The 25,000-nt window shown below is 38.7% G+C and overlaps 2 protein-coding genes across 7 annotated transcripts in view; one reads left to right on the top strand and one right to left on the bottom strand.

Moving 5' to 3' along the window:
- Positions 1–2,342, top strand: part of LOC135214295 (galactosylceramide sulfotransferase-like) — a 7,378-nt gene extending 5,036 nt beyond the window's left edge. For both annotated transcript variants that reach the window (XM_064248444.1, XM_064248443.1), the window contains 2 exons: positions 354–581; positions 1,568–2,342. In XM_064248444.1, coding sequence (XP_064104514.1) covers positions 354–581; positions 1,568–2,248 — 909 coding nt within the window. In that variant the 3' untranslated portion in view covers positions 2,249–2,342. The remainder of the gene's footprint in view (positions 1–353; positions 582–1,567) is intronic.
- Positions 2,343–3,502: 1,160 nt separating this feature from the next.
- Positions 3,503–25,000, bottom strand: part of LOC135214294 (ras-related and estrogen-regulated growth inhibitor-like) — a 55,882-nt gene continuing 34,384 nt past the window's right edge. For 2 of the 5 annotated variants that reach the window (XM_064248438.1, XM_064248439.1), the window contains 5 exons: positions 12,015–12,735; positions 7,361–7,875; positions 6,972–7,102; positions 6,241–6,415; positions 3,503–5,600 (listed from right to left, as the gene is read on the bottom strand). In XM_064248438.1, coding sequence (XP_064104508.1) covers positions 5,386–5,600; positions 6,241–6,415; positions 6,972–7,102; positions 7,361–7,875; positions 12,015–12,088 — 1,110 coding nt within the window. In that variant the 5' untranslated portion in view covers positions 12,089–12,735 and the 3' untranslated portion in view covers positions 3,503–5,385. Of the gene's footprint in view, positions 5,601–6,240; positions 6,416–6,971; positions 7,103–7,360; positions 7,876–9,010; positions 9,103–12,014; positions 12,736–25,000 lie in introns of those variants that run through there. The other 3 variants (XM_064248441.1, XM_064248440.1, XM_064248442.1) reach the window with 3 other exon arrangements.

Raw genomic sequence — 25,000 nt, 5'->3', positions numbered from 1 at the left:
AGTTTAAAAAATATTGGAAATACTTTACGTTTTCTATGAATCAGACGAAGCCTTTGCATCAGGTCCCGCATAAACTTAATCATTTCTAGTCTTTACTTCGTTCATACATTTTTTTTTATATAGATAACTATGTTAAAAATGACTGCTTTAGTTAATATAATGCTCTATATACATTTATTTGCGTCATTTAAAGTTTGTATGGTTATATATTTCACGTCAGTCAAGCCATTTCCACAATCATGCCATTCCAATCTAGAATTTAACCATGCAGTATCCCCACCAAATTGATAACCTTTTCAAAATTCCTTCCTCTCCCCCCCCCCCCACCCCCCCCCACCCCCTCAATATTCCAGGCATCCATGGTCCCCATGACGCTTCTGCCCGAGAATAAACTCGTCGATATCTTCGCCGTCCACACCCGCCTGAATTACCAACAGCACTCCAAGGTCCTCTACAGGGACACCAAATGGGTGACGATCGTACGGGAGCCGACAGCCCTCTACGAATCGCTTTATAGCTTTTACGAGATGAAGCGGTATTACGGGTTTGGCCTGGCCAATTTCATGAACATGGACTTGGAGGTTTGTGTCAGCGTTCAGAGAGAGAGAGAGAGAGACAGAGAGAGAGAGAGAGAGAGAGAGAGAGAGAGAGAGAGACGATGTACCCTAAAGGTAATCGATGCATATAGGACTAATGAACGGTGATACTTGAACCCTAATTAATCTTTATATAGCTAATATAGCGCGTTTATCGATCTTGACTCATCAGCATTCTTGAAAAGACGTGATCCATTCTTGATAAGAGAAATGATTTGACCTATTCTTGATAGAACTTTGACCTTTTTCAGTCTAGTTCATCGCTTCATTTCCCTCTCCTGACTTACGAAATGGGGAAACGTTTTCAGAAAAGATTGTTCTTTATAAAATAGATCTGATACACAAAAAATTATGCTAATGAAAGACTTGTATACCATTATTATTATCATCAGAAACAACAACAGCAGTGATGGCGGCCTCATAAATGTAGTATACTGTCATCAGAACGGTCGTTAAAAGTAACCTTTTCCCTTCCAGAAACTGGAAAAAGTCCTAGTACTATCATCAGAGTAGCAGTTAAAAGTAACATTCGTCTTTCCAGACACTGGAAAAAGTCCTAGCACTATCATCAGAGTAGCAGTTAAAAAGTAACATTCTTCTTCCAGAAACTGGAAAAAGTCCTAGTGCTATCATCAGAGTAGCAGTTAAAAGTAACATTCTTCTTTCCAGACACTGGAAAAAGTCCTAGTACTATCATCAGACTAGCAGTTAAAAGTAATATTCTTCTTTCCAGAAACTGGAAAGAGTCCTAGTACTATCACCAGACATTCTTCTTTCCAGAAACTGGAAAAAGTCCTCGTGCTATCATCAGAGTAGTGGTTAAAAGTAACATTCTTCTTTCCAGACACTGGAAAAAGTCCTAGTACTATCATCAGAGCAGCAGTTAAAAGTAACATTCTTCCTTACAGAATCTGGAAAAAGTCCTAGTACTATCATCAGACCAGCAGTTAAAAGTAACATTCTTCTTCCAGACACTGGAAAAGTTCCCCCGCTACGCGAAAAAACTAGGCCGAAACCAGATGCTGTTCGACTTCGGCTACAGCCCTGACGCGGACGTCGCTGAACTACGGAGAGCCCTGGACGACCTGGACAAGATCTTCGACCTGGTGATGGTCGTCGAGTTCATGGACGAGTCCCTGGTCCTCCTGCGCCACCTCCTGTGCTGGAGCCAGGAGGACGTACTGGTCTTTACGAAAAACGCGCGCAGGGAAAAGTTCAAGTCGTCGTTAGACATTCGCACGAAGCGGGTCCTGCGGACGATCAACAGCGCCGACGGCATCCTCTACGACCACTTCGTCACCAGACATATCAAGAAGGTCTTGGAATTCGGCGTGGAGAAGATGGGCAAGGAGGTGGCGGCCCTGAGGGCCCTGCGCGAGAAATACCGCCGAAGGTGCGTTACGCGCGAAACCGGCGGGTTAGACTCGGACTTGTTATACCCGGAGTATTCCGACCTGGTGAATGCGTACATCGTAGCGAACAGGTCGGACACAGAGTGTCGCTTGTTGTCCATGCCAGAAATTCCTCTGCTAATGCAAGTCAGGGAAGCCCAGAGACGCAGGTTGCACCCTTTCCCCCCGCCCCCACCCCGAGCTAGAAAAAATGAAATGAAATCTGCAGTAGACCCATACGAGTTCCTCGAGTTCAATTAAAGCTGTCTCATTAGATTGATACTTTTTATCATTGTCGATTTCGTTATTTAAAAATGTCTCCTGTGAATTACTATAAAATTATTAATATCTTCCTTTCTTTTATTTATCATCATTTTTGGTATTTAAGCGATTCTGGAGGTAACATAAATGGGAAGAAGTCTACCAAGAGAGACTTTCTACCTGCTGTTTGAGAGAGAGAGAGAGAGAGAGAGAGAGAGAGAGAGAGAGGAGAGAGAAACTGCTTATTTTGAAACTGACTCCAGAAGAGCGTATTGCATGCAAGATTGATAGAACCACAGGCCTATCATGCCAAAAAAAAAAAAAAAAAAAAAAAAAAAAAAAAAAAAAACACACACACACAATAATACTAAATAAATGCCTACAATATGGCTTGGTTTCCTTTTACATTTATACCAAGACTGTAAGCTGTGTATACTTACCTGCGTGTCCTATAGCAGCATTTTGAAGTTATATGCATAGCAACATTGATGAAATTGGACACAGGATTATGGCAGGTTAATGATGCTTATTTTGAGAGTATGCAGCTCTTTGCAGTTATATAATTTCTAATATTGTGGCTCGTTCGAGGCCACGGGGGGACCTAGGCCTAGCTCAGTTAGCCTATTGGATAGACCGTGCCTTGAGCTTCTATTTCAGACATTTTTAGTCATCCCGGTGCATTAATTTGGTAAATAGAGGTTGTCTGAAGACAAAGGCCCATTCTCCTCTCATATTACAGACGGGTTTAACTGCATTTTGGTAACCGTTCACCTGTAATAACACCAGGTTCCTGGTTCCTAAGCGCTCACTCCACAAACACATTTGCGGGCATACTACACTGTTCATGGGGTGCAAAGCTTTATTTCCTTAATGGTCTACTTTACTCATTATTTAGTTCAACTTTGCTTTATGTTACTTCAAAATGTTTATTTTAATTCATCTCTATTGTCCCTTTTTTACAACAAAATTAACCCCGAAAAATTACAGATATTTCTAAATTAGATATAATAATACACAATATTTCTACTTTACGTTTAACCCAACTCCCTTTCATTTCTTCTTCTTTATAACTGAGCTTTGACATCCATTGCTTTCCAGGTTTCCTATTATATATATATATATATATATATTAATATATCATATCTATATATATATATATATATATATATATATATATATATAGCATATATAATATATATTTATATATTCATAGAAAACACCAAGACATACAAATAGGACAAATGATTCAGAGTCTCTTTTATTTCAATTTTTATTTGGATATAACATTTATTTTTACGTCAAAGGCGTAAGTTATTATCACATGGGTTTATTTTACGGGAACATGAGGGGGTTGGTGAGGAACAAAAGAGAAAAATGAAACTTATAGTTTACGAGAGGTACAAAAAGTAACACGGCGAGATATTATATCTATAATATTCCACAATGATGAGTTTCGTGTTGCAAATGCGTGTTTTTTTATGCACAAAACCATGCTCCTGCTCACAGTTGAGAGAGAGAGAGAGAGAGAGAGAGAGAGAGAGAGAGAGAGAGTTTGCTGACCTTCCCGTGTAAAAAGCAGACTGGCTTAACCTGAAGTGGTTATCTCTCAGTAGGCCTATAGCTGTGATTTTATGCATATGATTACAGGTGTTTCTTCATTTATATATTGACGGCAGTTGGTCCAGGATGATTCGAGGGTAAGAAAATATTACATTCAAGATTTAAAAAAAAAGAAAAATGAGACAATACACCATTGGCATGTATACGGTTTAAGGCAGAACAGTTCATGGTACTAGGTTTTACCATTATTTTTTAAGTTTATTGCTTTTTTTATATTCTATACATTTGCTCTCTGTAATAACGTTTGTTGAAAGTGCTCTTGACACTGTATGTGTGCATGTGTTTGTTTTGTGCGTTTGTCATATTGAATTTTGTATATACATAGAGTATGTGTATTTGTATATGAACTAAAACTGTATGTATACATATACATTACAATTTCCAAGATCTAGGTAACACTTGGCATACCGTTATCCATTTCTGAACTTCAATATCAAACTAAACAATAAGAAAAAGTCGTCATATGCAACATTAGTAATAATAATAATAAAAAGTTGTGTCGCTTTGACCGCGAAGTGACGCACAATGAAAAAATAAAATAAAAATAATGGAGGTTTCACATATATACACAGATATGCTAAAAAGTTTCGGATGGTTAAGGATATAAATATATATATATATGTGTGTGTGGGTCACTCGCCAGTAAAAACATTGAGTGACCATTGCATATGCAATGCCACATTGTATATATATCTGCATAGTGTATACAGATGCTCAATAAACATCATTACTACTGCAAGGGATTCTCACCAGGCAATGTTTGAACGTTATCACACAAGCGTTGTGTTTTCACTCTAAGTCTGGATACAGGCCACGCCCACTTCGTGAGGCATTGTTGCCAAGTGTTTCCAGTGGGGGGGTTATATTAGCAATTTCTGTAGATCATTGGCAAGTATCCGACCAAAGGGTTATGATAGGATTTCTGCATCACTAAAGTAAGGTCGGAAAGTTGCTATTAACATGTTTAAATAATTTTTTACAAGGTATAACTAATTCCATCGGTGTATAATAATCAAGGTGGGATATCACTTTTTCTCTTATTGAAGATGTGGGTATGATATATATATATATATATATATATATATATATATATATATATATATATATATAATTATTTCAACAGTCTCAGAGATTAACCATGAAAAATAAAGCGTATCTGGAGTTACGTTTACAGTTATAAGACACGGCATACTCGGAGGTAGTCAGGAAGTGGGAGTAAATCAGTTACTGGATTAAGTTTCAGCCTTGCACAGCACACAAGACTTGGGAAAATGATCCAACCTGGCTGCTGGGGCAGGCGGCGGTCGCTGCTAGCGCTACTCGTATCATAAAGTTCTGCGGAGAATCTCTGATGATGAGGAACAAACATAAAGTATAAAACAAAGACTCAAAAAACACTTGAAGGTTCTGAGATCACTAAGAGGTGTAATCTGGGAAGGCTTCTTGTAGGCACACACTGAAGTTTGTTTTCGGTAAGATTGCCAGCCAGTGGTGTCTGGCCGCTACGAGCCCGATCATCATCGGGTGAACATCTTGTAGAACCCCTCTATGACCGTCTTGGCTGACGAACGGCGGCGGCGGGTCCAGCGCCTTCGGATAACGTCCCGGTGTAGTTCCGAAAAGGCGGCCTGTATCGACGGTCCTCCGTCGCAAGCCGAGGTGAGGAACAGCGAAGCGCCGATTTCGCCCGCTACTTCCGATGCTTCGTCTTCGCTGACTTCTGCCAGGTGTCCTGAAGCACAGAGAGCACAGCTTGTAAAATGTTATGTAAAATACACACTTGAAATATATGTAGGTATATATGTATATTTAGTATTAGATTTATAGGCCCATGCAAACAAAATTCACACAGACAAAACCATACAGATGACTGTTTCCACTCAGATCCTGAATGAACGCTTTAAGGATGTATTTATGTAACTTAAAAACTGCCCAAATAAATGGTTTTCCAGAGTTATCTTTGTTTTTATGGGTCCTTCAAAATGTGAATCAATATTCTCCCTGTGAGTAACACAAGTAATCTGTGGGTAATAACTTCCACATAAAGCTATTGCAAAGCCTCAAACAGGAAATGGAGAACGGCATAACATATTTGATTTGTTATAAGTACAATGCAATTGCAAAATTACTTCAATATTGTTGTCATTCTTGACAGGGCCAATACAACAGTAGACATTGGATTGTTCAGGAAATGGGCCATGAGGCATTCTCATTGACACAATTGATCGTGGGACACAGCCTCCTAGGTTAGGTTAGGTTAAGCAAAGGTTACGTTAAGATGTATCCCTGAATCTTGAAGAAGCAGCACTGAAAAGGCATAAATCCAATTAAATGACTGTCAACTAACAAATCTTTCAAAGGATTATCTTTACTTAGATCTGTCTTGTTGGCGACAACGACGCACGAGAAGTTCGGACTCTGTCTGGCTGAAGCTATGGCGTCGTGTATTTCCTTCACTGCACTGAAGCTCCTCCTGTCAGTCAGGCTGAACGTAAGGATGAAGCCGTCTCCCCAACGAGCGTGTGCCTCGTTCACAACCCCCTCGCACTAGAAAGATGGAGGTGAAGAGTTAGCTATCCCCTGATTTGCAGAACATTACCTGAGATCCTGAGAGATTTCTTTGTGCAATTTCCTTTGTTGCCATTCTATATTCTGTAACTACATCCTAATGTCTACACTATATAGATGAGGCTAATCTTCCTTTCTGAGTCATGCAGACTTAAAATGACAAATTGAAAACTTGACAGCTTTTACGTATATCCGGTTCTGCTTCTAGCATTACAACTTATGAATAAACGCTTGTCTCAGCATTTTTACGGTAACCCTTTCTTGCATTTCATTGAAAGCTTAAAGTTTATTTCTAAAATACCCTGCTAATCTTCCTTTCTGAATCACACAGACTAAAAAGGGCAAATTGAAAATTTGATAGGTTTTATGTACCCGGTCCTGCTTCCAGTGCTACAACTTTTGATTAAACGCTTGTCTCAGCATTTTTACGGTAACCCTTTCTTGCATTTCACTGAACGCTTAAAGTTTATTTCTAAATACTCCACTCTTTCATGTGCACTATCCAAACCCAGTGTTACAGCATTACATAACATACCTGGCCAGCTGTATCCAAGATATCAAGGACAGCAGTGTCATCGTCGATCGTCGTGTGATGACGGTAGGCAGCCTCTAGGGTAGGGTCGTACTCCCAGATGAAACGCCCCGTGAGGAGACGAACAACCAGTGCTGAAATTAGTGAGTTCGTTTAACGAGATTAGTGACAGCCTGGTCTGAAGTGTAGCCTGCGCAGTCCACACCGGCATTGGCGAGACATATTTCCATACTTTTTATGTCTTTGCCCGAAGAGAGGTGACAATTTGAAAGGCAAATTCAGAAAAGTTTGGGAACTAAGTGAATGGAAACAGATGTGGACACTGAGGAGAAGTAAAAAAGCTGAAAGTATGCCATAGACTCGTGCAAGACTAACTACAAATACCCTCTTACCTGACTTTCCTACAGCTGGGTAGCCAACCACGACGAGCCTGGAATCAGCCGTGGCGTTTGTCTTCTTGTTATTACTGTTGGAGGTGTAGGTTGTAGGGCCCGACCAAGGCGAGAGGTGAGTCGTGGTGATGGAGGAACTCCTGTTCTGGTTGTTCGAACCGGACCCGCCGCCGCTGTTGGAGCCAGAAGACCCCGAAGAGGGCCGCGTGTGGGGCGAAGAACCGTGCAGGAGCGGGGAGCTGGTGTTGTTCTTGTTTGGGGCGGGGGTTTTGATGATCGTGGGCGGGGGCGGGTTTATGATCGTGTTGCCTCTGCTGCTGTTGTTGTTCGTCACGGACGAGGCGGTGGTCTTGGAAGAAGCTGTTGTTGCGGAGGTAGAGGAGGTTGTACTAGAGTTGGCGGTTGTGGTGTGGATGGCCGTCCCGGAGTTCATGGAAGAGACGGTGATGCCGTCGCTGGCCGGTGTAATGGTGCAGATCATGCTCGTTTTCCTGTGGCGCTCCTTCGAGTGCGCTCTGCGAAGAGATAGAGAGAATGAGAGACAGGGCAGAATAAACCGTCTAGCTATTGGCAAACTCCTCATTCTTTCACCAGCCACTGCAGTTTCTGAGACAAAAGTTCACTTACAAATTTTCATATCCAGTAACAAGGAATTTAAGTTAATTTTCGTTTATGAGTAATTTGAACAAATACATAAAGGTTTCTTTAGGTAAACATAGGAAGCAGTTCTTTATATCCTTTGCTGAGAGAGAGAGAGAGAGAGAGAGAGAGAGAGAGAGAGAGAGAGAGAGAGAGAGAGAGAGAGAGAGAGAGAGAGAGAGAGAGTGTCAAAGACGAGTGAGGACAGGAGAGAATTGCATTGCACCACCGAGGACCCAAATCAGCGGGAATGAAAACAAAAGACTGTAAATAGCCAGGCAGAAGGAAATAAAGGGAAAGGGGAGTAATAATAAAGAACAATGAAGACAGGACGTGACGTAGAGGAAGAAGAGAGAATAATGGACAGAGATAATAAGAAAATGTACGAGGAAAATGTTCGAGATGTTATTTATAGTACTAGGGTTTCACGTAGACTGCGGTGAGGCAAATGATCTTTACACAACACACACACACACACACACACACACACACACACACACACACACACACACACACACAATATATATATATATATATATATATATATATATATATATATATATATATATATATATATATATATATAATATATGAAAATGCACAAATAAAATTAGTACTAGGAATTCAGTAGATTGGTGGTGAGTCAAGCAACAAACCTTAGTTCTAATATAGCTATCAGTCAAAAAACCAATCACTCAATCAGTCAATCAATCTATCTATCTATCTATCACTCTATCTATCTATCTATGACGGAGTTTACGTAGAAGAATCCTGAAGAGCCAAAATATTTACTTCCAACACCTTCCCGCTATCTATCTCCGTGAGGGGTGCCAAGTTCAAACCACTCGAAAACCCACTTGTTGCTGCCTAAACACAGACATATCCGCCCGCCCTCTCCCCTCTCACCCAACCCCCTTTCCCCAGTGCCACCCCTGTAGGCATCCCCGACCCCACCCAAAACCCAAGGAGCCAGTGCCTGACCCTATCCGGAAGATCTACTACAACTCTAACCTTGGTCCTTGCAATGCGCAAAGCTGCAACAATCATGGCGATGAGTCTACTAGACTCAAGACGCATTTCGTGTGTTGCTGGGTGAATGGTTGAACGTATTAATTCCTTGTGTGTGTGTGTGTGTGTGTGTGTGTGCGTAATTGGAAGGTAAAAAATAGACAGAAAACAACGTAAATAAAACTCAGCTGAAGACAGTTGTACAAAATTGTCAAAATGAAAAAAGAGTAAACACTTACAAACGGTATAAAACGTGTAAAATTAACAAGTAAATCACATCAGACCATCTTAGATGACCAACCCATCAGCCATTGGCTAAAAGCAGTGACTGAACATGTATATACGATTATCTAGAATAAATCTTCAGATTAAAAAGTGTATCAGTTATTTTCAATTGATCTTTGTTTATGTGTCACTTTTTCGTGGAATTTTAAGCCTTTAAAAAAAAAAAGTGGCGAATCCCGAATCGTAGTCCTATAAAAAAAAATGGCCTTCGGAGCATCGCCAATCCACAAACGTCAAAACGTAAAAAAGACGGCGCAAATATCTCGGTAACGCTAAATCCGCCATAGCTTTCAGTCAGTATGAATTTCGCATTAAGTATATTGAACAGCCTTAATAGACTTGATATACTCAAAATCAACGAATTACCTGAAGAAGTTTCGCTATACGGATGAGCCGATCCAAAGGTAAGACACAATACTTATTCGGTCTTCAGTGAAGTTCAGTCATCTATGAACTAGTGGAGTGTAAATATTGACGCGTGTTCGTCCCTACATATTTTCGGATGATATTCAATTTCACTCAAAGTAAGAGTCGTGTACATTGTTTTTATTTATGGCAGTGGATTAAATCTGTTGTTTATTTGTAAATGGAATTTTAACGATTAGTTTCTAATTAGGCCTACTATATGGCCATCAACAAGTTAAGCCTATTACTATACCTAGTAGGCTCAAATTCTATAACCTATCCTAATTTAGAAATTTCTCTCGTCCAGCGTTTAGACATTTAACTATAACTAAATCATTCTGACCTAAATATCTACTATTTTGTGCAAAAGTAAACTTTCTACGTATACCTAGTAGGCTACGAAAGCTACACAGGCCTAGTGGCAAAGGACAAAAGTATAGTACTAACCCAGTAGACGGCCTCACGAAGATGTCTTTTATTTATAATATATATAATTTGTTGGCTACACAATATAGAAATCAGTTTATAAAATATTTTAATTCCGAAGGGGTTTATGTATATACTAGACGTCACAAGGAGCTTCCTCCATGTTGAGTTCATCACCTCGAGTAGGCCGATGACCCATGTTTTATTTTTATTTTATTAAAAATTTAACACGTTTAATCAATTTCCTACGGTCGCTGATAATTTAATTACGTTAAACACCTTAACTAGAGGCCCGTGTCAAGAGGGGAACAACATTCTGGTCATTTATGATCTTTTGTTTTTCTTATATATGACCATCTTTGAACAGCACCAAATTGAAGACAATAAAATTTTATCTTGCGTTCGTCTCTGTTGGTAGGTTCGGGTCCTGAAGTTCCCAACAGTCCCTTTGCCCCCTTACGTACCTGACCACACATTCATGGCTTCCCCATAGGCCAAAGAACCGCCCTTGCAAAAAATGTCAGATAGACCTGAACCAACCAATCAACTGCTTGTATTACAGTAGTCCACTCAGTTATTTTCCCAGCCGACGACAATTTATTGAATTGCTTATTATTACTAGGAGCTTGTAATAAAGTAGTTAAGTTCAGACCTGTTTGGGAACAGTATATACACTAATACAAATGCAAGGAATCCCGAGAGAGATGAGAAGAGGAGAGGAGAGGACCCGAGAGAGAGAGAGAGAGAGAGAGAGAGAGAGAGAGAGAGAGAGAGAGAGAGAGAGAGAGAGAGAGAGAGAGAGAGAGAATTTAATGTTTTTTACAAGGTTTATCACAGGCGTAATGTGTTTACTGTAATTGTCTATATATACACACACACACATATATATATATATATATATATATATATATATATATATATATGTAATATACATATATATATATATATATATATATATATATATATATGTGTGTGTGTGTGTATATATATATGTATATATATATATATATATATATATATATATATATATATATATATATATATATATGAACCCATAAAAACACCCAAAATATAGAAAATATAGAAAATAAGTCTATACTTCAGAGACTGCTGAAATATAGTATACTTGCGTTCTATAATTTGACGTTTTATATGTTCCTTTTATTTTAATGGAATTCTGTTGTAACAACATTTTTACCAGTGATATATATATATATATATATATATATATATATATATATATATATATATCATATATATCCAAACTGTCGTAACGCGTTATGCAATCATGTGGTAAAGGGTAAGATCTACTATGTATACTTGTGGCAGGTGGGAGGGAAGGGGGGTAGGGGTGGGGTTGTATGGGTAACCCCTCCCTACATACCCTCTCTTCTGTAGATCATTTTACTGGGTCAAGTAGCGTCAAGGAACACGGAACGGTTGACCGCGGAGTGAGGGAAGTATTGTGCTACGCGTAAGATGATAGTGATAGGTTACTACCGTCGTTGCATAATCGTTGTACCGTTTCATAAGAAGTTTACGATGATTATAATGATAATAATTATATACTGAAGGAATGTATTCTGCTTATTTCTGGACTTAGAGGCTTACTGGGAGATCATAAAATATTGGTTTTCGTGATGTTTAGCCTAATTGTCTTTGCGTTTTGTTTGGTAATTATGGTTTTAATGGAGTGATGATACCTAAGAGGTTGTTTGATGGCCATTTGCAATATATGATAGCCGGTCTAGTATGCTGTTATGCAATTAGTACGATGCTTTTCAGGAAATATTTTACAATGCCATTGAAATCTCTCTCTCTCTCTCTCTCTCTCTCTCTCTCTCTCTCGTTTTACATATATTACTCATACAAAATTCCACAACCTTCCTACCTGGACTCAGACTTGTGACTCAATATAGCTGAAGACGGTCTGAGCAGACCAACAGTCCCTGCTTTGCTGCTCATTTTCGGTGAAAGATGAACGAATCCTCGTGTTATCGAGACAAAAATCCACTTCCACCTCTTCCCTCCTGCTCAGTTTTCCTGCTTAGCAGTTTACCTGCTACTCTCTGAGGTTTCTGCTACGCGGAACAGCCGAATGTCAACTTGCGCGCGAAGTTTCACTCCCATTTCCTGCAAGTTTCTGGGGACTCCGTTTATACCCTCTGCCGCTAGAGGGCAGGAATCGGTTAGGAGGTGGCTTCAAGGTTCATATATGTATAAGTAGAGTTGTTGTTGATTTAGATGAAGCTGGCCTTATATAGCCAGCACGGGCTATTGCTCATAGAGCAGCCCGTAGGTCTAGCGTAAGGCTCAAATAAACTGCTTCTCAACCCACAGTAATTTCATGGTTTTGTCTGCCCGTCGAACAAATGAAATCGAGTTCCACACAGGATCATTTAGACACGTATCCTCTCAGCTTGTTACGAACGCTCGCACTTTTCTTTTTCCAATGAGAAACTTAGGCATTCCCGCTCATCATGGTGATTCCCACTTGGTGGACTGACTGGCTCTATAGAACTTCTTATCGCGTTCTAGCTGCTATAGTTGTCAAAGTGGTGCCGTTCATCTGCTTGGGGTTCTTCCGATGTCTAAAAGTTCCAACGCGTCACCTGGAAGAAGAAGAAGAGGAGAGGAAACCATTAGCACAGAGTGAATTCAACTTCTCAGTCGAAGGCTACAAAATTTGAGCTGAAAATCTCGTTTCTCTGGTCAATACCTTTGCAAGTTTTCCCCAGGATGTGTGATTAACATCGTGTTGCATTTGGGATACAGTGAATGAGTAGGATTGAACTTTAAATGGGATATTTGACGAAAATATGGTGTTTCCATTAGACCCATAGCCTGTGTTTGGTTTGGCCTTTGCAGTCTTGTCACAGTCTGCGTTTCAAGAACTCTGGTTTTAATCGAAATTCTTTAAATAAAAGAAATATTTAATGTCTACTATATTAATCATACATTTCTGAAACTAACTACGATTCCTGGCTCTTTAGCGAATATGCAATGATTATTCCCGTATATCAGTTTTCCTTACGTTTTAATGATTTATATATATTTTTATCTTTTGCTGAATTTTTTCCCTCTTCCACTTACCGATCTCAATTTTATGTATTTCCTATCATATTCTGCATCGTCTTTTAAAAGTGAACACCATAACATTCTTTGGAAGCTTGGACTTCATGGGTTTATAGAGATATTGTAGAGGCATTGATTACATTCATGGATTTCGTAGGAAATGCTAAATGGAACACTTGAAACAAATCAGTGACGTTCTTGCTGCAATCTGAAGAGTGGAGGTTACAGAGATATTAGTATTAATTGGGTCAAAGAATAATTCACTTATGTCACAATATGAGAACGAAAAGATAGGATACAGAAGATTATATATATATATATATATATATATATATATATATATATATATATATATATATATATATATATTATGTACGTATATACACATACAAATATACATTAGACGAATTTTGTATGAAAGAGAAAAACACGGTCAGAACTTGACATTCACGCAGAGAGAGGAGAGAGAGAGAGAGAGAGAGAGGCGCAATAAAATTGACGATCAATTGGAAAAGATGGCACAGAACAATGCAGGAAAGACGTCCAATGTATTTTGTATTTTATTCTATAAAATCAGAGACGTTACGTAGCTAGTCAAGAAAACTGATTGTATATCACTTTTGTAATGGCCAGAGTTGCTAACATTGCCTAAAACGAAACGAAATATACTAAAGACGACGGAATTGAGAAGTGGACTGGCAACATTTCCACCCCTTCCCTCCGCCCCAGCCGTCTACTACATCCCTCCCTCCCTCCCTCCCTCCCTCTACCTGCCCCTCCAAAACATCCCAGCTCCCCTCTCCTCTGTCCTCTCCAACAGCTCCATCGACAACCTTAAAGTGAAGTGAAATTCATTTCCATCGGACGCGCTTTTAATCATTTCTCTCTCTCTCTCTCTCTCTCTCTCTCTCTCTCTCTCTCTCTCTCTCTCTCATGCGTGCGCGCACACATTCGATGGAACCAGCAGCTCACTGAGCGTCCCTCACTTAAAGCTGCGTTAGAGGTAACGGCGGACGGTACGTCATTTTATCTCTCTTCTCTCTCTCTCTCTCTCTCTTCTCTCTCTCTGTCTCTCTCTCTCTCTCTCTCTCTCTTTTGGAGATCCCCCACCCCCCTTCCCCAGGTCCTCCTTCTACCCCTTGGGCTATCAATCTCCCCTAGTAGTAGTAATGCCACCGTTTCCAATCGAGTTCGCTGACTGACGACGGTTTCGAAGCGTAATATTAGCCGTTTTAGGTCAATATCTTGAGGGTCAGGTTGTTGTTGTTGTTGCTCTAAGATCAAGCCGGCTGTATATGTATATGCCAGCACGGGCTCTTGCTCCTTCGACGATAGCCCGTGTTCATTGTTATCGTTACATTATTGGAGGTTGTGAGTCTAATGCTGTATCGTAAGGTTAAGTCTAAATTCGATGTCTTACACTGTCCTGACCGCGGACCTGATTCTCCTCCTCCAGTTGGTCAGGTGAGCATTCCGGGGGGGTCATTACAATCCTCTCGTTGTCTCTTGACCGTAGGCTACGTCCGTGACGTCGTCAACGTCGGTCTAATATAATCGGCGTCAACTGCTTAGCACGTCAGTGACGTCACAATCGGTCTAATATAATCATCGTCAACAGGCTCTCGTTCCGATTCAGCTCGGCTGAAATGTCAAAATGCCTAATTCTACGTCAGATACGGCCTGGGTCTCGAGTCTAATGATGAGAGACTTTTTTTTTATATAAATATATATTTTTTTTTTGAATTATTGTTGATGCAACAGATGGTCTTGGCTCGTGAATTACGTGAGGGTATCAAAAGCGGCCAGCCATGTTTCAAATAGACCTTTTAATGGCGTTCATCTTTGTTATCTTTTGATGTATTTTACGATTTTGCAGACTATAATTCATTTGTATATCTTCAGAGAGAGAGAGAGAGAGAGAGAGAGAGAGAGAGAGAGAGAGAGAGAGAGAGCTGGAAGCTGCCTAATTCATTGCTTAGTCAGAGAGAGAACACTAGGCTGATTATAATCGAATGCTCTGGGAACAGTTCGTTGCGTTCGGGAATAGATGCTGTTTAATTTTGCTACTCTTCTCTTCTCTCTTCTTCGTCATCTCACCTCTCTCGTCCTCTCTCATCTCATCTCTTCTCTTTTGTGTCTGGCCACTACCGACCGTATCTGTCCTTACCTTACAGACCTTACATCTTGTTCGGGTTGCCCCAGGTCCCTCAGTGTGAGGCACCTCTAATGTCTACCAGAGAGTTGCTAGTACATCTTCCGGTATATTTTGCATCTTCCAATCTTGGATGGTCTGGGATGCAGTTTAGAAATATATTTGTCGAGCTTATTCTTAAACACATCTACGCTCACTCCTGATATATTCCTCAGATGAGCTGGCAACGCATTGAATAGACGCTGCATTATCGATGCTGGTGCGTAGTGGATTAATGTCCTGTGTGCTTTCCTTATTTTTCCTGGTATAGTTTGGGCACTATTAATCTACCGGTCTGCTTGCTCTTTCTGATATTTTTAGTTGTTCCATGATATTTTCTGCTATTCCTTCTATCTGTTTCCATGCCTGAATTATCATGTAGCGTTCTCTTCTCCTTTCTAGACTATATTAATTTTAAGAATTGTAGTCTTTCCCAGTAGTCTAGGTCCTTAACTTCTTCTATTCTAGCTGTAAAGGACCTTTGTACACTCATCTATTTGTGCAATATCCTTTTGATAGTGTGGGTACCATATCATATTGCAATATTCAAGTGGACTACGAACATATGTTTTTTCTTTTATAAAGCATAATCATGTGTTCAGCTTTTCTTGTTTTGAAGTGGCCGTAAACAACATTCCCATTTTTGCTTTACATTTTGCCAACAGAGTTGCTATTTGATCATTGCATAACATGTTCCTATTCATCATCACACCAAGGTCTTTAACTGCTTCCTTATTTGTGATGGTCTCATTATTAGGTCCCTTATATGCATATAGCTTTCTTTCTCTGTCTCCATAATTTATTGATTCAAATTTGATCAGAGTTGAATACCATCCTATTTACCTCTGCCCAATCATATACTTTGTTAAGGTCTCTTTGTAGAGCGGTTCCTATCTTCATCACAAGTAATTTCTCTACTTATTCTTGTGTCCATCTGCGAAACTACTCACTACCGAATCCTTCACATTATTGTCTATGTCTCAATATAATAACAAACAGTATTGCAGCTAACACCGTACCTTGCGGCACACCGGATATTACCTTGACTTCATACCGATTTCTCGTCGTTTGCAATAACTATCTGTTTTCGTGTTGTGAAAAATTCTTTTAACCATCTTCCTACTTTATCCACGATATTGTGTTTCTAATTTTCTTCGCTAATATATTATGGTCTACTTTATCAAAAGCTTTTGCAAAGTCTAAATAAACCACATCTGTTTCATTTCCGCTTTTCATATTTTTGAATATGTTCTCACGGTGGACTAACAGTTGGGTTTGTGTACTTTCTTTTCCGGGTACGAAACCATGTTGTCCTTTATTAAACAAATTATTTTTTATTAAATGTTTCTATATATTTTTCTTCATTACCCTTTCATACACTTTCATAATATGTGATGTTAGACTCACAGGCCTATAATTACTTGCCTCTAGTCTTGATCCACTTTTGAAAGTAGGGGGGGGGTAATATATGCTAATTTGTGCTCATCATAAATCTTGCCTGTATCTACACTTTGTCTTAATAATATTGCAAGTGGCTTTGCGATAGAATGACTACTTTCTTTAACAAAATAGCAGGAATTCCATCAGCCCTGCAGCAGCTCCATTTTTAATTTCATTAATAGCCTGCACAATATCAGCTTCATTAATATCTATGTCAGCTAAATATTCACTATTTCATCCCTTACTTCTATATCATTATCTTCATTATCTAGTTCTAGGGGTGAATTCTCTCTTATATCGTTCTGCCAGTATGTTGCAAATTTCCTTTTTTTCATTCGTTAATCTCACTCAATTCTCAGAGGGCCTATTTCTATTCTTCTTTTATTCATCTTCTTCGCATATGAGTATAATAGCTTGGGGTTTTGCTTGATATTTAATAGGGTTTTTTGGGTTTTTCTTCCAAGTCCCCGTTTTTCATTTTTTCTTTGATTGTATAATCTTTTGTTCTGCATTTTCTATCTTATTACTTTTTAGTTCTAATAACATTTCCATGCATTTTTTTCTTTTTGGGCAAGACCAATTTTTTCCACTTTCTGATTTTCTGGAACAAGATCCTTTCTGTCTCTTGGTATGCATGAATGATGTTTACTTTTTCTTCTTCGGTGTATATTTTTCCACTATTTTCTCCAATTTTATATAATATCTCCGTATTTACCCTTATGTCATCACTTACGAAAATGTTATCCCAATCTTTGTTTAATTCTTCATTAATTTCTGACCATTTTATATTTTTACTGTAGAAGTTGTATTTTCCATATCCTTCCCCACTTTTTCATTTCTTGCTTATCTCTATTTTCACTTGCTTTGGAATGAACTGTTAATTCTATGACATTATGGTCTGAAAATATTCGCATTATAAACTATTATTTAACATATTCATCTCGTTCACAAATACTAGGTCTAAAGTATTTCCTTCTTGTTGGCAGGTGATTTATTTGTTGAATGTTGTATTCTAGTAGATATCTAATAGCTTTCAAAATTGCCTCTTATCTTCTGCACTACTCATTACTCTCTTTTTTATATGTATAAGTACAACCACAATCTCCTATTCGTTCTTTCCATTCTACGAAAGGAAAGTTGAAGTCACCAGATAGGAGAATAGTCCAGTCCTTGTGATTTCTACATATATCATCCAATTTTTCAATTATTAAGTCAAATCTAGTTTAGTATTAGGAGGTCTATATATTACTATTGTTCATCAATTTTTCAGATTCAAATTCTACCGCTATTAGTTCACAGTCTGAGTTACTATATTTCTCATATATTTTTTCCTTGTGTTTTTTTTGTCTTTTCCCATATATTGCGGTTCCCCCTTGATTCCTATTTTTTTCTATCTGATCTATAAGTTTGGAACCCTTTTATTTGATCATCATTCCCAGTTCTCTTGGGAATACCAGGTTTCACTTATATTCATTATATCTATTTTCTTTTCATTTTGGGTTAGTTCTTCTAAGTACTCTAGTTTTTCTTTTTGAGTTACTCGTAACTAAACCCTGCGCATTCATCACTATGATGGTTTGCGTGTTTTCTCCTTCATTTAATACTCGGTAGTAATAAGGATTTTCCCATGTCTCTTTCCTGTTCTGGTATGTTGTTCTTTTTTTCATTTCCAGAAATTCTGACATTAAAAAATCCAACTTTTCCATAATATTTGATCTGTCCTTCATCATAATTATTCATTTGTGTCTGAATCTGCAATTTTCTCCGTTTCTGCAATATCCTCTTGCATAATAAATACAGTTATATCTCTTTCTAGCAAATCACAGATTTGCTAGAAAGAGACAGAGAGTGTGTGAGATCCCGATGCAGGTGGGGGGGGGGGGGGGGGGGGGGAGAGAAAAGGTCATAAGTCAGAGAGAGCCAATAAGGTGTACCAAGACAAAGGTTCCATCGGTTCTGTCGGAGGTGCCTTATCATCGTCAGCTGACTTGCGCGCCGTTTCTCACGAGATTAAAGGAAAAAATAAGACTCTCTCTCTCTCTCTCTCTCTCTCTTCTCTCTCTCTCTCTCTCTCTCTCTCTATATATATATATATATAATATATATATATATATATCTGTATGTATATATATATATATATATATATATATATATATATATATAATGTGCACTGGGTTATTTATGTACCAGTGGCGTCTGTGATGCTTTCATGATGGTCACCCATCCAAGTAGTGAATTTCCTCCTCTCAAGGTTCCTCCAGTCTCCACGAAACTAATGAATTTGATTAAAAAAAAGAAAAAATAGTAACCCAAAAGTGACTTTGGACATATGATACGGAACTGGAGAGAGCTGGACTTCTCTGGACATTAAATGAAAGTCCAAGAAGACCCCCTCCCACCCCCAAAATAAATAAAAAGTCCGAAATAAAAGCTTGGCGCTGCAGCATCTGTTGCACCAAACGAGACACCCAACATATATTATTGGAGGAAGAGTCTAAAATTACCATGTCAGATATGGAGGCTCACACACACACACACACACAACACACACACACACACAGACACCAGAGAGAGAAGTCATGAGAGAGAGAGAGAGCTACTTCAACACTGTTGGAAATCAGGAGAGGAGAGAGAGAGAGGGAGGAAGGGAGTGGCTACTTTCAACGTTAGATGTCATGAGAGAGAGAGAGAGAGAGCGGGGGGCGGGCTACTTTCAACACTGTTGGAAATCAGGAGAGAGAGAGAGAGAGAGAGGGAGTGGCCTACTTTCACGTTAGATGTTCATGAGAGAGAGATAGAGAGGGGGGCGGGGGGGGTGCGCTCTTTCAACACTGTTGGAAATCAGGAGAGGAAGAGAGGAAGAGAAGGGAGAGAAGAGAGGAGAGAGAGAGAGAGAGAGGGGGGCACTTCTTGTATTCCACTTCTTCACCGGAATGCTCCAACCTGTTGTAACCAAATCGGGAAGTTTTTTAAGCAGTTTTTCTCTCTTCGTTTTGCATTCACACAAAAAAAGGCATAACCAGTGTTTAAGTTATAACCAAACCCTATCATGTATTTTAAAGTGATACACACGTATACGCGTACAAAACATATTCTTATACACACTTATACGCGTACAAAACATATTCTTATACACTTATATGGATACAAAACTATTCTTATACACACTTATACGCGTACAAAACATATTCTTATACACACATATACACATACAAAACATATTTTTATGTACACTTATACACGTACAAAACATATTCTTATGCACACTTATACGCGTACAAAACATATTCTTATGTACACTTATACGTGTACAAAACATATTCTTATACACACTTATATGCGTACAAAACATATTCTTATACACACTTATATGCGTACAAAACTATTCTTATACACACTTATACGCGTACAAAACATATTCTTATACACACTTATACGTTTACAAAACATATTCTTATACACACGTATACACGTACAAAACATATTCTTATGTACACTTATATGTGTACTAAACATATTCTTATACATTAAAGCACTTAGATTAATCATCTCAAATTTATGTTACAACCCAGTGGTCTAGAGGCGCCTGCTTACAGTACACCTCCCGTGGTGCACTGGCCTCTTTTTGCCAATCAATTAAAATTGTTGGGACCATTTGCCACAATTTTTACGAGCAGGGTAGGGAGGGGGTCTGTACCCCTCTGATATAACACATAACATCCTGCCTTCTATTATCCCTTCACAGAGTGCCAGAAGTTACTGAGAAAATAAATCGTACACCAATATTATATACTTTTTTTTTCTTTTTTTAAAGAGCAGCTTCCGCCCATAAACACAGGACCTCTCTACGAGATCAAGTCTAGGGAGGTATAGATCTTAGATGGCTTTTTGAACGGTATCGATACTCGGGTGGTACGACTTGGACGTAAACAAAAGGGGGTGCGATTCGACCCAGTGTGGGGAGTGTTGGTTAAGCCTCACCAAAAACTAACGGGGAAATATTATAAACTATAACTCGTGTATGTTGTAGGGGAGGAGGGTGGAAAGGGGGTTGGGTTGCTTAGGAGAGGCCACTGATTGTACTGTATACTATATCTCTCGCAAGATAAACACTAGACGAGCGTAGAGGAATAAAAAAAAATAAAAAGGTAACTTGGATTAGCTTAAGGTGACACGCAAAACAGGATGTAATAAGACCTGCCAAAAGAGTTTCCACTCGGGTGATCTCCCCCTACTCTCTCTCTCTCTCTCTCTCTCTCTCTCTCTCTCTCTCTCTCTCTCTTTCATCATTGCCCTGGGACGCCTTCAACATATCGACGAATCTCATTCCGTTTCCCGATTCGATTCCTTTGTAACGGCACACCCGCGGCCCCCCCAACCCCTTTTTTAATTTTATTTTGATGTTACGTCTCTAACTGCACCTCATAACACAGAGAGAATGATGTCATTTCTCTCCAGTGTAGCGTCATGTAATGCTCCAATTGTCGCTCTTTCGTTATGTGTGAATGAATTGTTAAGTATCAGTTTTACAGTGGAACAATTTCATCGAGGACGCAACGCATCACTATCTAAAAACAATTGTCACTGTATTTCGGCAATTCATTATCATTTTCATATGTTTATTTATCAATTCGTTTCATTTATGCTTTCTTTTATAATAAATGATCCCTTCTCTCTGTACGTCGTATTTATCATCTTCTGTAGCGTCTTTCAAATGATCGAGTTCTTTGGAAGCTTGAATAACCTCAAGTCAGTGGCCCCTGTGGTGGGCTTCTTGTTCCACATAAACACACTACGGGCTTCTCTATGAGCAAGGGCCCGTGCTGGCTACATAAGACCAGCTTAATCTCAAAATCAACGCCTTGATATATTCTGTGTAAACTCTTTCGTGTCTCTGTATTTTAACTCCTGGAAGGTTTATATACCCCAAGGCCTTGATATACCCAAGGTATCTCCCTTATTCTATATACCTTGGATATACCCTTCTGTGCCCTGCCGTACTTATGTCACTAACTGCGACGTTTTCTTTCTCCGGAACCGCCCTTGATTTTGAGAATTCTCTCTCTCTCTCTCTCTCTCTCTCTCTCTCTCTCTCTCTCTCTCTCTCTCTCATTTAACGCATCAGGCGTTCATCCTCGATTCAGAAGGTTTTATAGCTTGAAAACGTGAGGTATACAGGCGAATTTTTCTTCTCTGGAACAGTCCTTGATATTAAAAGTCTCTCTCTCTCTCTCTCTCTCTCTCTCTCTCTCTCTCTCTCTCTCTCTCTCTTTGCTCCTGGAGATAAGTGTGCACACGATGTCTCCTCTTAGTATGGCCTAACAAGTCTTTGAGGCATCCTGATCTTTGTAAACTCTTGTAACTCTCTCTGAGTGTCTTTTGAGACATCCTAATCTTTGTAACTCCTTGTAACTCTCTCTGAGTGTCTTTTGAGACATCCTAATCTTTGTAACTCCTTGTAACTCTCTCTGAGTGTCTTTTGAGACATCCTAATCTTTGTATCTCCTTGTAACTCTCTCTGAGTGTCTTTTGAGACATCCTAATCTTTGTAACTCCTTGTAACTCTGTGAGTGTCTTTTGAGACATCCTAATCTTTCTACCTCCTTGTAACTCTCTCTGAGTGTCTTTTGAGACATCCTAATCTTTGTAACTCCTTGTAACTCTCTCTGAGTGTCTTTTGAGACATCCTAATCTTTGTAACTCTCTCTGAGTGTCTTTTGAGACATCCTAATCTTTGTAACTCTCTCTGAGTGTCTTTTGAGACATCCTAATCTTTGTAACTCTTTGTAACTCTCTCTGAGTGTCTTTTGAGACATCCTAATCTTTGTATCTCCTTGTAACTCTCTCTCTGAGTGTCTTTTGAGACATCCTAATCTTTCTACCTCCTTGTAACTCTCTCTGAGTGTCTTTTGAGACATCCTAATCTTTGTTCCTCCATGTAACTCTCTCTGAGTGTCTTTTGAGACATCCTAATCTTTGTTCCTCCTTGTAACACTCTGTGAGTGTCTTTTGAGACATCCTAATCTTTATTCCTCCTTGTAACTCTCTGTGAGTGTCTTTTGAGACATCCTAATCTTTGTTCCTCCTTGTAACTCTCTCTGAGTGTCTTTTGAGACATCCTAATCTTTGTTCCTCCTTGTAACTCTCTCTGAGTGTCTTTAGAGACATCCTAATCTTTGTAACTCCATGTAACTCTCTCTGAGTGTCTTTTGAGACATCCTAATCTTTCTACCTCCTTGTAACTCTCTCTGAGTGTCTTTTTGAACATCCTATCTTTGTACTCCTTGTAACTCTCTCTGAGTCTTTTACAATATCCTAATCTTTCTACCTCCTTGTACTGCTCTCTGAGTGTCATTTTGAGACATCCTAATCTTTGTTCCTCCTTGTAACTCTCTCTGAGTGTCTTTTGGAGATCCTAATCTTTCTAGCCTCCTTGTAACTCTCTCTGAGTGTCTTTTGAGACATCCTAATCTTTTGTACTCTCTTGTAACTCTCTGGGAGTGTCTTTTTGAGACTCCTAATCTTTGTAAGCTCCTTGTAACTCTCTCGGAGTGTCTTTTGAGACATCCTAATCATTGTAACTCCTTGTAACTCTCTCTGAGTGTCTTTTGAGACATCCTAGTCTTTGTAACTCCTTGTAACTCTCTGGGAGTGTCTTTTGAGACATCCTAATTATTGTAACTCCTTGTAACTCTCTGGGAGTGTCTTTTGAGACATCCTAATCTTTGTAACTCCTTGTAACTCTCTCTGAGTGTCTTTTGAGACATCCTAATTTTTGTAACTCCTTGTAACTCTCACTGATTGTCTTTTGAGACATCCTAATCTTTGTTCCTCCTTGTAACTCTCTGGGAGTGTCTTTTGAGACATCCTAATCTTTGTAACTCCTTGTAACTCTCTCTGAGTGTCTTTTGAGACATCCTAATCTTTGTAACTCCTTGTAACTCTCTGTGAGTGTCTTTTGAGACATCCTAATCTTTTTACCTCCTTGTAACTCTCTCTATTTAAGAAATAATAGTTTATTATGCGATTATTTCAGACCATAATGTCATAGAATTAACAGTCCATTCAAAGCAAGTGAAAACAGAGATAAGCAAGAAATGAAAATGTGGGAAGGATATGGAAAATACAACTTCTACAGTAAAAATATAAAATGGTCAGAAATAAATGAAGAATTAAACAAAGATTGGGATAACATTTTCGTAAGTGATGACATAAGGGTAAATACGGAGATATATAAAATATTAGAGAAAATAGTGGATAAATATATACCGAAGAAGAAAAGTAAACATCAGTCATGCATATCAAGAGACAGAAGGATCTTGTTCCCTAAAATCAGAAAGTGGAAAAAAGGTCTTGCAAAAGAAAAAAAATGCATGGAAAGTTATAGAACTAAAAAGTAAGATAGAAAATGCAGAACAAAAGATTATACAATCAAAAGAAAATAAAAAACGGGACTTGGAAGAAAAAAACCCTAGTAAATATCAAGCAAAACCCCAAACTATTATACTCGTACACGAAAAAGATGAATAAAAGAAGAATAGAAATAGGCCCTCTAAGAATTGAAGGGAGATTAACGAATGAAAAAAAGGAAATATGCAACATATTGGCAGAACGATATAAGAGAGAATTCCCCCCTAGAATTGATAATGAAGATAATGATATAGAAGTAAGGGACAAAAATAGTGAATATTTAGCTGACATAGATATTAATGAAGCGGATATTGTGCAGGCTATTAATGAAATTAAAAATGGAGCTTCTGCAGGTCCTGATGGAGTTCCTGGTATTTTGTTAAAGAAAGTAGTTCATTCTATCGCAAAGCCACTTGCAATATTATTAAGACAAAGTGTAGATACAGGCAAGATTTATGATGAACACAAATTAGCATATATTACCCCTACTTTCAAAAGTGGATCAAGACTAGAGGCAAGTAATTATAGGCCTGTGAGTCTAACATCACATATTATGAAAGTGTATGAAAGGGTAATGAAGAAAAATATTATAAAACATATAATAAAAAATAATTTGTTTAATATAGGACAACATGGTTTTGTACCCGGAAAAAGTACACAAACCCAACTGTTAGTCTACCATGAGAACATATACAAAAATATGAAAAGCGGAAATGAAACAGATGTGGTTTATCTAGGCTTTGCAAAAGCTTTTGACAAGG

Source organism: Macrobrachium nipponense, chromosome 45 (genome assembly GCF_015104395.2).
Source record: "Macrobrachium nipponense isolate FS-2020 chromosome 45, ASM1510439v2, whole genome shotgun sequence".
Taxonomy (NCBI): Eukaryota; Metazoa; Arthropoda; class Malacostraca; order Decapoda; family Palaemonidae; genus Macrobrachium; species Macrobrachium nipponense.
This window is presented reverse-complemented; position numbering and strand designations above follow the sequence as displayed.